The sequence below is a fragment of the Nanorana parkeri genome, unplaced genomic scaffold (genome assembly GCF_000935625.1).
Source record: "Nanorana parkeri isolate BGI_ZX_2015 unplaced genomic scaffold, ASM93562v1 scaffold547, whole genome shotgun sequence".
Classification (NCBI taxonomy): domain Eukaryota; kingdom Metazoa; phylum Chordata; class Amphibia; order Anura; family Dicroglossidae; genus Nanorana; species Nanorana parkeri.
In genome coordinates, this window is record NW_017306815.1 from 116900 (window position 1) to 126636 (window position 9737).

At 44.3% G+C, this 9737-nt stretch overlaps 1 protein-coding gene across 1 annotated transcript; it reads right to left on the minus strand.

Moving 5' to 3' along the window:
- Positions 1-2337: 2337 nt before the first annotated feature.
- On the minus strand, positions 2338-7544 carry DPM2 (dolichyl-phosphate mannosyltransferase subunit 2, regulatory). Its single transcript, XM_018561832.1, has 4 exons — positions 7502-7544; positions 7165-7254; positions 4050-4152; positions 2338-2535 (listed from the first exon to the last, which is right to left on the minus strand). Exons 1-4 carry the CDS (start codon positions 7502-7504, stop codon positions 2480-2482), a joined length of 252 nt encoding a protein of 83 aa, XP_018417334.1. The 5' UTR covers positions 7505-7544; the 3' UTR covers positions 2338-2479.
- Positions 7545-9737: the final 2193 nt, after the last annotated feature.

Here is a 9737-nt window from a genome sequence, read left to right on the forward strand (position 1 = left end):
TGGGTGTGTAGCATGTTCGTAAGATAAAAGCCGGACCGGCCGGTGTCCGCAAGCGCACACTGCCCGTTCGGCATTTCGGTCATCGGAAGCCCGCCCCTCAGGGGGGCGCGGCTTGCGATCATCGCAAGTACGATCTGCCTAGCCAAGATGGGCAGATCGTACGTTTTATAAAATGACCTTACAACCATCGCAAGACAAAAGTCTTGCGATGGTTGTAAGGTGTGTGCCCAGCATCAGGATCAGGCTATGGGGAGGGGTTAGTGTGAGGAAATTCTTATACAGATTAGCTCAGAGGGGAGAGGAGGTTAACACATGGCTGTGTGCTTATTTGGGAAATGTCTACTTCGTTCCTTTCTTGAAGATTGGCATAACGTCTGGGTATTGGAAAAAACAGAAAGAAACGGAAATATTTACCTACTTCCTGTCTAATATGAGTAAGACAGAACATGAAGTGAAGGAAAATCAACTCTACAAAGGACACAGGAACCAAGAAAAGCACCTCTGCTAGCAGAGTGAAGCTGGCCTTACAATGCTCTAATTTCAAGCCATGGGCAGCCCTGTTTGACAAAATTTGATATACAAATCAACTGATCTGGGTGGAAAATTATCAGCTGAACAGTGACTTTGTTCTATCAGGTGCAGTCACTGTTTGGGTATACTGACAGCCACGGGTGCTGTGGCTGCTTCAATACAATAGCCCAGTAGGAATTGAAGTGCCACACAAAATAGTCCAGATACAACTTTATTCCATTAGGGTCGGGGGGGGTCAAGTAAAGTAGCCAACATGTTTCAGGGGTCCAAAACATGCCCCTTTTGTGAATAACCTTGTAAGAGAATAACCACACGGGGCCATTCTTTCTTTCCACACTTCATGAATACAATTGCAGGCAGTGCAGATTTCTTCATCCATGCTGTTTAGTGTGAATGGAGAAATCTCTTGTTCAGCCCATTGGCTATACAAGATAAATATACAGTGTGTGTATGGCTACCTTAAGGAAGGTTTAGGACTTGTCTGGATTTAATTGTTGCCTGTGTTCCCATGAGATAGATTTCCCCAGCTTTACTCAGGGAACCTGATCCCCTTCTTGTTAGACATTGCAGTGCGGCCAACCAGCACATAGGATTAGCTAATACAAGGCAGTCATAGATTTTTGAATTTGCTGTGCCTGTGTCCAAAATGGGCATACTACAACAAAAACAATCTAAGGTAGGAAAAAAATAAAGTTTATTGTTTTGGTTTTTACCTGTCCCTTACTCGCTGATAAAATGTAGTACACTGGAACATTAACAATTTTCAGTGTGGGAAAAAAAAACCCAGTCTGAGCAGAAATGGTCCATGCAAGCAGATTATACAGCTGGTGTACATGACCTGTTTACCTACCAAAAGATTTGTCAGTCTGTTAGGTCGCTCCTTTGAATCACACATGACAGACACACTATATACCCAACAGGTGACAGTGCTATGTCCTGCCTCCTCCAGTCTGCTCACAGGGGAGTGAATGAGTATAAGTAAACCATGGAGGTCTTCTAACTAACTAGACATCACCCTCCTCTTTTCCAGAGAAACATATCAGGATGACAGAGTGATGCAATAAAATAGAACCCAGTTGGCTCATAGAGCAGTTACCCCCACTTCCAGCCTGATTTTTGGTCTGCAGAAGATTATGGGAAATTAATATGAAGCAAGATTTCACATGCATTTAGGAATAATTCAGATATTGTAAAACATCAATGAATGAATTAATTTTAAAAACAACTATTTCTTTTTAAATGCAACAGGTGTAATCACTTGAATTTGACTTGATATCAGCCTCTTGTATTGCCCTGTACAGCAGAACTAAGGGTGCCCATACACCTGCCGATTATCGTACACCAAAACACAACTGCACTGAGATTTCAAAGCTGGAAGCTCCTCATCTGGTGTTGGTCTTATGAGAGATTTTAGGATTGGGTTTATTTCCTCCATACAACAAGCTTGCGGAACTGAATAAATGTAAATACATTGGAGAAAACAGTGCCTCATTGATGTCTCTACCTCCCAGTGAATTTATAGGTCATACTCTTAACATCCCTTGGTTCAACCATCACATGTATTATCTACAATTACACTAGACACGTTTGATAACAGTAGCTGTGGAAAAGGAATGTGGTACCCATATTTCGGCTTCATTATTACAACTATTTCAAGGATCCCCAATATAATCCATGGAGGTCTGAGCACAGGTTGTACAGCTATGCCAATCTCAGCAACAGGTCCAGAATAGAAAATGCCAGCATCATATTTACACGCATCAGCCACCAGATGGCACCATTTCCAAATCAGTTTAGCAGGAACAAAAAAAGTGAAGGGTGGAAGTCTATGTTCCGTCTAACAAATGAACCTGTGCATTGTTGTCACAGCCAGAGAAAGGGACGAAATAAGGGGTGAACAGTAGGTCTTTGAAATTCTGTCCTTAGAAAGATCAGCGACTTCACATTGTCACTGCGACTTCTTTGGGCTTCGGCTTTTCCACATTATGTATGTCACAAAGATACCTAGTGGAAAAGAATAACTCAAATGTTATATAGGTATAGATGTATAAAATACATATTTCAGCAATGTCCCATATCTATATTATATATATATATATATATATATAGCATTATCCCATGACACTCTACATCAGAAGTGGGCAATTCATTTTCTCAGGGGGCCACATGAGAAACTGGGACTGTTGTGGAGGTGTATAGGCACACACGCACATACATGAATTGATAGAAAAGAAAATCTGATGGGAGCAACTAGTGTAGGGGGCATTCCAATGGATGCAACTAATAATTAGTCCTCATCGGAGTGCCCCCTTACATTAGTTGTCCCCATCAGAGAGCCCCCTTACATTAATTACCAAAGTGTAGGCACTCCAATGGAGGCAACTAATGTAAGGGGGCACTCCGATGAGGACAACTAATATTAGTTGTCCACATCAGATTGCCCCCTTATTTTTGTAGTTAATGTAAGAGGGCACTTTGATAGGGGCAACTAATGTAAGGGGCACCTTGATGGAGATAACTAATTAGTTGTCCCCATTAGAGTGCCCACTTATGTTGTTTGTCCTCATCAGAGTGCCCCTTCATATTATTGTTCCCACATACCTTATTTTCCTACCTTAGTAGGGCAGGGGTGGTAGCCGTTAGGGGCAGGGAACACATTTGACATCACTGGTTGCTATGATTGCCCGGTATTCCTAGAAACCAATGAATGCGGACGGGGTGGACACCTGATATCATTGGTTGCTAGGACGCCAGCGAGCCTAGCAACCAATGACTGAAGTGGAGGGAGCCTGCGATCGGGTATGGATTGTGGTAGATGCACTGGCCTTAGAGGCCGGAGCATCCACTGTCAGCCAGCCATGTCCAGGCTGCGGGCAGGACAGGGACAGCCAAAGGGCCAGATGTGGCTTGTGAGCCGTAAAATGTCCAGGCCTGCTCTACATGAAAGTCAGCAAAAGTGAATGGGGGGGGGGGGGGTCGGGGGCTTTAAAGAGACCCTGTCATTTTGCCTTAAACGACAAGGTCTCTTTATGGTTCCTTTTCACATGGTGTTCTGATCAGGCACGCCTGTCAATTTTGCAGGCGGACCTGGTTGAAATCTCAATGTTAGCCTATGGGCTTCCGTTGTAGCGGATCTGTACTGGACGGTTTGGATGTACTGGACACATGTCTGCTTACATCCGACTATTCATAGACCTAATATGGATCCAGTTAGTTGTTTTTTTTACTTCAACTTGCGAACAAACATGGATGTCACAAAAGTGACATCCATTCCATACTGCTCTGATCAGCAGGGGATCCGTGGAGAGATCTCCTGCTGACTGGAGCCCATGTGAAAGGGGCCTATAGAACTAAACTACATATGATTATCACAACATCAGCAGAAAATCCTGAAAACAACTATTGTGGGTGTAGTGGAAATGTAGATCTGGGGATTTATCCAGCCAACCACTGTACAAAAGAAGACTGAATGTTAGAACAGAGATCACAACATTCCCACTGGAATGTGAGTGACTTACCCATGAGCAGAAGCAGAATTAAAGCAGCCACTAGGGGTAGCAGCACGGCGTACTCTCTTGGCAGGAAATAAGAATGGATTACATGATCGCTGTCAATAAATGGCTGGAGAAAACAAACAGGATTGTGTTACAAAGCTTGGATCAATTAGACATATAAAACATACATTGTTTATACATATCATTTATTACAACTAGTGATCACAAGTCAAGCATAGCTGACAAAATACAAGTGCATGACAGATTAAAGGACACCCAAAAATGATTTCAAGCTGAACTCTGGCCTTCCCTTCAGTCTTCCACAGTTGTACCGGCCTCTCTCCTGGGCTGAAATTGCTCACTCTAATTTTACTGTACACTGTGAGCTTGTGCATTAGAAGCTGCCGCCAGTCAGATAGAGCCCGCCTCATTTCCTGGCTGGAGGACGTCCAACACCACCTAGCCCTTTCCTCCCTGCGTGCAATGCAGCCTGCATAGGAACACCCACTGCTTTGGGTTGATATCCACCTATCATTGAATTTTGATATATGCATAACTCCTCCCAGGAGCCAACCCACTGCTTGCATCAACGCTTAAGAGTACTGAGGCCCCTCCCACTGGTCACGATCTGCCTACATTTCATAGAGAGCCACAGAGGCCTGGTGATGACATTTCTGGGTCTAAAATAAGGTAATAAAAAAAAAAAAACAGCTTTTATTTGAAAATGCCATTAGCATGTTTATTGGGATGGAGGGAAAAGAGAAAGAAAAATATAATCTGATTAAGCTTAAATTAGAGATTAGTGTGCTGAATCATTCAGTTACTTGAGCAGATATCTCAGGGATTATTATGCTAATTTCTCCCCACAAGAGTTTACAGCTTTTGCTGCAACGAGCAATGTCGCCTCATCCTTAAAGCAGTTATCACATCATATAAACACTTAGGACCTGTTCACTTAAGTTTCAGGTCCTGATCAGGTGCGGATCTGCAGACGCGGTGCTGTGTTTTTGCCGCGTTGTTGATGGGTTCCAGTTTTTTTTTTGCTGGAGTGGGGCTGTCAGTATGTTAGCTGCAGTGCAGTGCAGTGCGTTTTTGACACGTTTTGACGCGTTTTGCGTTTCCTGACCGTACAAAATGTGACATGCAGTATTTTTCTGTCGTAACCTGAATGGACTGCGCACGTGACAACTGCAGCCCATAAAACACATAGGGATACATTGGGATGCATTTTTAGTGCAGGAGCGTACGGATCAGGTCAGCACAGAAAACGGACGTCGTGTGAACAGGCCCTTACTGTTAGGGATGCAGCGATACCAGTTTTTCCGCTATCGAGTAAAAATATGTATCTTTCGATACTTGTCGTTTCTGAGTACCCATATTGGTACTTGCGCTAGCATAAAGCCAGGTGGCGTGCCAATCAAGAAGCCGGGTGGCGTGTCATTACCCGCCGCCCAGCTTCTTGATTGCCCAGGAAGCCTGCTCCATGCTGTTTGGCCGGGAAGCCTTCCCAGCCAATCAGCATCGAGCTGTGGTCAATACGTTTCCCTATGATCAGTACTTTCACTTTAACAGGCAATAGTTGGGCTTGCTGATTGGCCACTTGAGCACTGCATTGAGGGTGAGATGGTGTCTCCCCTGTGTCTCACACCCTGAAGTATTATTATTATACAGGATTTCTATAGCGCCAACAGTTTGTGCAGCGCTTTACAATATAAAGAATTCGAATACAATTCAAGACAAGATGGTAAGCAGGGCCCTGCCCCTGAGGGCTTACAATCTAAAAGGGAGGGGGAGGGGAGCAGGTGGTCAAAAACAGTGTCAAAAGCAGCAGAAAGGTCTAATAGCAAGAGTAAGGAGTAGTGGCCATTGTGTTTATCTATTAGTAAGTCATTAGTGAGTATTAGGAGGGCGGTTTCAGTGGAGTGTAGGGGGACGAAAGCCAAACTGTAAGGCTCTGTTCACACCTAGGCGTATCGAATATGCGCGATTCACGGTAAAAAAACGTGCGACAAACGCGCGTTTTACGAGGGCTACTTGGCTGTATCCCAATGGAAACGCGCCGCAAAGAAGCTCATGTACCTTTTCAGGCGTAGGCCGTTTTGTAGCGCGTTCAGACGGGCTGAAATACGGCAAGGTGTGAACCACACCCATAGAAAACAATGGCATTTTCATGTTTGAGCGTTTTGTAGAGCATTGAACGCGCTACAAAACGTACAGGTGTGAACCAGGCCTAAGGGATTGAGAAGATTGTCATCAGTGAGCTGGGGGCTCAGGCGGCTGTGGATAATGCGTTCTAGTAGTTGGAAGGTGAATGGTAGTTAGGAGATAGCTCTGAGATTGTTGAGGTTGGTAGGGTCCAGTGAGGGTTTTTTGGGTATTGGGGTGACCAGTGCATGCTTTGGAAGGGAGGGAAAGGTGTCAGTAGAGAGTGAGAGATTCAAAATGAGGGTGACCAAAGTAGTGGTGAGGGAACTGGGTCCAGGGGGCAAGTGGTAAGGTGGGTGCCAGAGAAAGGCTTTGTAATCTCCTCTGTGGTGACAGGATCAAAAGAGGAAAGTAACAAGTGTGATGGTGGGTCTGCTACATGAATAGGGGAAGGTGACTGGACAGTGGGAATTTCATCCTCGATTGCATCTATTTTGTTTTTGAAATGAATGGCAATGTCCTGGGCAGTGAGGGAGTTAGTGCGTGGTGGAGGTGGGGGACATAGTAGAGTTAAAAGTAGAAAAGAGTTGACAAGGTCTGGATGAGTGTTAATGAGAGAGACAAAATAAGTCTGTTTGACAGCCCGGAGGGAGGAATTATATTTTAGGAGGGCAGCTTTATACAGGGTGAAGTCTTGCAGAAGCCTAGTTTTCCGCTACAGTTGTTCAAAAGCGTGGCTGTCTTTTTAGATGTCTGGTTTCTTTTGTTTGCCACGGTTGTAGTGGACGTTGTCTAAGTCTGCGTGTAGTGAGGGGTGCCAAAGTGTCTAGAGAGGATGAGAGCGAACTGTTGTAGACAGAAACAGCCAGGTCAGGGGTGAGATTTTGTCATAGAGGTAGTAAGTAGCAAAGAAGAGCAGGGTTGAGGTGGCGAAGGTTTCTCAGGGTCATGGGATTACAGTGGATCCTAGCTATGCCATTCAATTTTCACCTACCAGGCAGATGACCCACACTGTGTAATAGAGGAAAAGGACCGCACTGAATGCCACCAAACTGGCTCCCGCCAGCCGATCACTTCCGGTGGCCTGCAAGACAAGACATATTAAGCGCCACGACAATAACCACAAGATAACCTCACCCCTCCATCACACATGAGCTAATAAACACATTTACTTGTTGCCCAGAGCAGCCAATCAAAATCATTGTGTCATTTTCAGACCTGGACTACAGAAATGACAGCTGGAACCTGATTAGTTACTTTGGGCATTAGGAAATAATCGGCCGTGCGCACTTTTCATACATACACCCTGCAATCACTCAAATCCAACTCACCATATCTCCGTATCAATCAGCACACTTCCGGCTTACACCTCCGACCAATGAAAAACTATTTTCCGCGCCATGCATTCTGGGAAATGTGGTTCTGCCAGGTACACGCAACAGACAACGCTCGCCCCAACTAGATGAGGTATGTCATGTGACTGCGCGGGGAAGGCGGGGCCGAGTGTCGACTGGCTGGAAGGGGATAGAAAAGTGGAAGGCGCCTGAGAAGGAAAGGCGCGTAACGCTGAGAGACTTTGCACAGGACAGCGGCCTCTAGGGGCCAAGTACAGGTACAGTGCGGGGATTTTTCTCTCAGAGAATGTCCCTGGTTTTAGTACTATAACCACCAATTACATGAGAAATGTTCCTTTCACTCCACATTAAAGCATTCTCAGGGGTGCCCATGACTGCACTTACTAAGTTCCTCAACAAACATCCATTGGCTCATCTCCCAGTTACCTCTTTGATGTAAGTTCCTACTTTTAAAGTAAAACCCCTTGCTTATGATTGCTTCATGCCTGTCCCCGTTTAAATTTGGAGGGGTTCAGTTTAGTTGGTGATGTTTAGAGGGATAAGTCCATATACACACCATGAATGTTTGTCAAATGTGCACAAAAGTGTGTGCTTTGACATGCGTTTGTGAAATGCGCCCCAAATGCAGAACACGCTTGTGGTGCCATTAGTACCTAATGACACCCCAAAGGCACCTGAGCAAACAGCCTTTATCCCCTGTGGTTTGGGGGAAAACACAGAGGGGACTTTATCAAAACGGGAGCAGACAAAATCTGAAGCAGTTTCCCACGGTAACCAATCAGCTTCTCTCTTCAGTTTGTTCAGTTAAGATTTGAAAATGAGGGAAAGAAGCTGATTGGTTGTCCTGCACAGCTGCTCCAGTTTTGATAAATTCCACTCAGAATGTATGTTGATGAATTTGCAACATGTACTACTTTCCCACATTTGGTGAATGCCCAAGAACCCATTTAATTCAATGGGGATGTGCATCAAACACGGGAAACAAACGCCCGTGAAGGCACATTCCCACTATGATATGATGTGAATGAGGACCGTGGCAGGTAAAGTTTGGGGGATTTAGTGTGGTGGGTACAATTTAATGGAACTTGGGATTAGATATAGCTGGTATGGTTTGCAGGGGTTTAATGTGGAAGGTAAAGTTTGGTGTCTTTCATTTGAGATACATTTTTGAGGGCATAATGTTTAGCAGGTACAATTTGGGTGGATTCCTATTTCCAGTGGAGGTTCTAGCACTTTCCATTTAATAGGGGAAGCTTAGCAGGTAAAGTTTGGGGGGACAATGTTTGGAAGGATTATATTTGGTAGGTAAAATTTGGGGGGATTTAGTTTGGTAGGAAAAGTTTTGAGGGTTTAGTTTAGAAGATAATGTTTGGGGGTATTCCATTTAGTGAACCACTTTTAGATTGTAAGCCCTCACGGGCAGGGCCCCCCTTACCATCCTGTCTTGAATTGTATTGTAATGTCTTCCTTATATTGTCAAGCGCTGCGCAAACTGTTGGCGCTAAATACATTCTGTATAATAATAATAATAATAATGTATTGGCATTCTGTTTAACAGTAAAAGTTTGGGGGAATGCAGTGTACCGGGTAAAATTTGGAGTCATTGAAGGGAATGTATCAAAATCTGGAGCAGCTGTGCATGGCAACCAATCAGCCTCTTTCATTTTTCACTCTTAACTGAACAAACTGAAGAGAGAAGCTGATTGGTTGCCACACACAGCTCCAGTTTTGATAACTTCCCCCGATTATGTATTAGCGGGTAACATTTTAGAGATTTCCATTTAGCCGGTAGCATTTGGGGGCATTTCATTTAGCAGTACACTATGGGGGCTTTCAAGTTTTGGCACATTCTGTTTAGAAAGTGAACTTTGGGCATATCATGTATTGGAGTTTAAAATTCCATTTAAGAGGTATAGTGTGGAAGCATTCTGTTTTGCAGTGATAGTTTGGGGGGATGTAGTGTAGCAAGTAGGCCTGGTTCCCACTGAGCATGTTGTTGCAGCTGATTCACACACATTGCAATTGGTTTTGTGCCTTTTTACGTGAGTTTGCGCATGTTTTTGCCATTTATGTCACTGTGTCACAATCTGCAATCTGCTCATGAAAACGTGCAGCCAAAAAAAGCAAATTTCTACGCACAAAATGTGTGAATCTGGCCGTAAGGTTTTATGGGTCCTGTTTATCAGGATTCATCTTTACAGGTAAAGTTTAA

Bases quoted from the DNA above. Each gene is read 5' to 3' on its own strand.
- DPM2 (XM_018561832.1), bottom strand. The intron at 4,153-7,164 runs GTAGGTGAAAAT...TGTTTTCTCCAG, and splicing joins CAGTGTGGGTCATCTGCCTG to CCATTTATTGACAGCGATCA. The intron at 2,536-4,049 runs GTAAGTCACTCA...CTTTTCCACTAG, and splicing joins AATTCTGCTTCTGCTCATGG to GTATCTTTGTGACATACATA.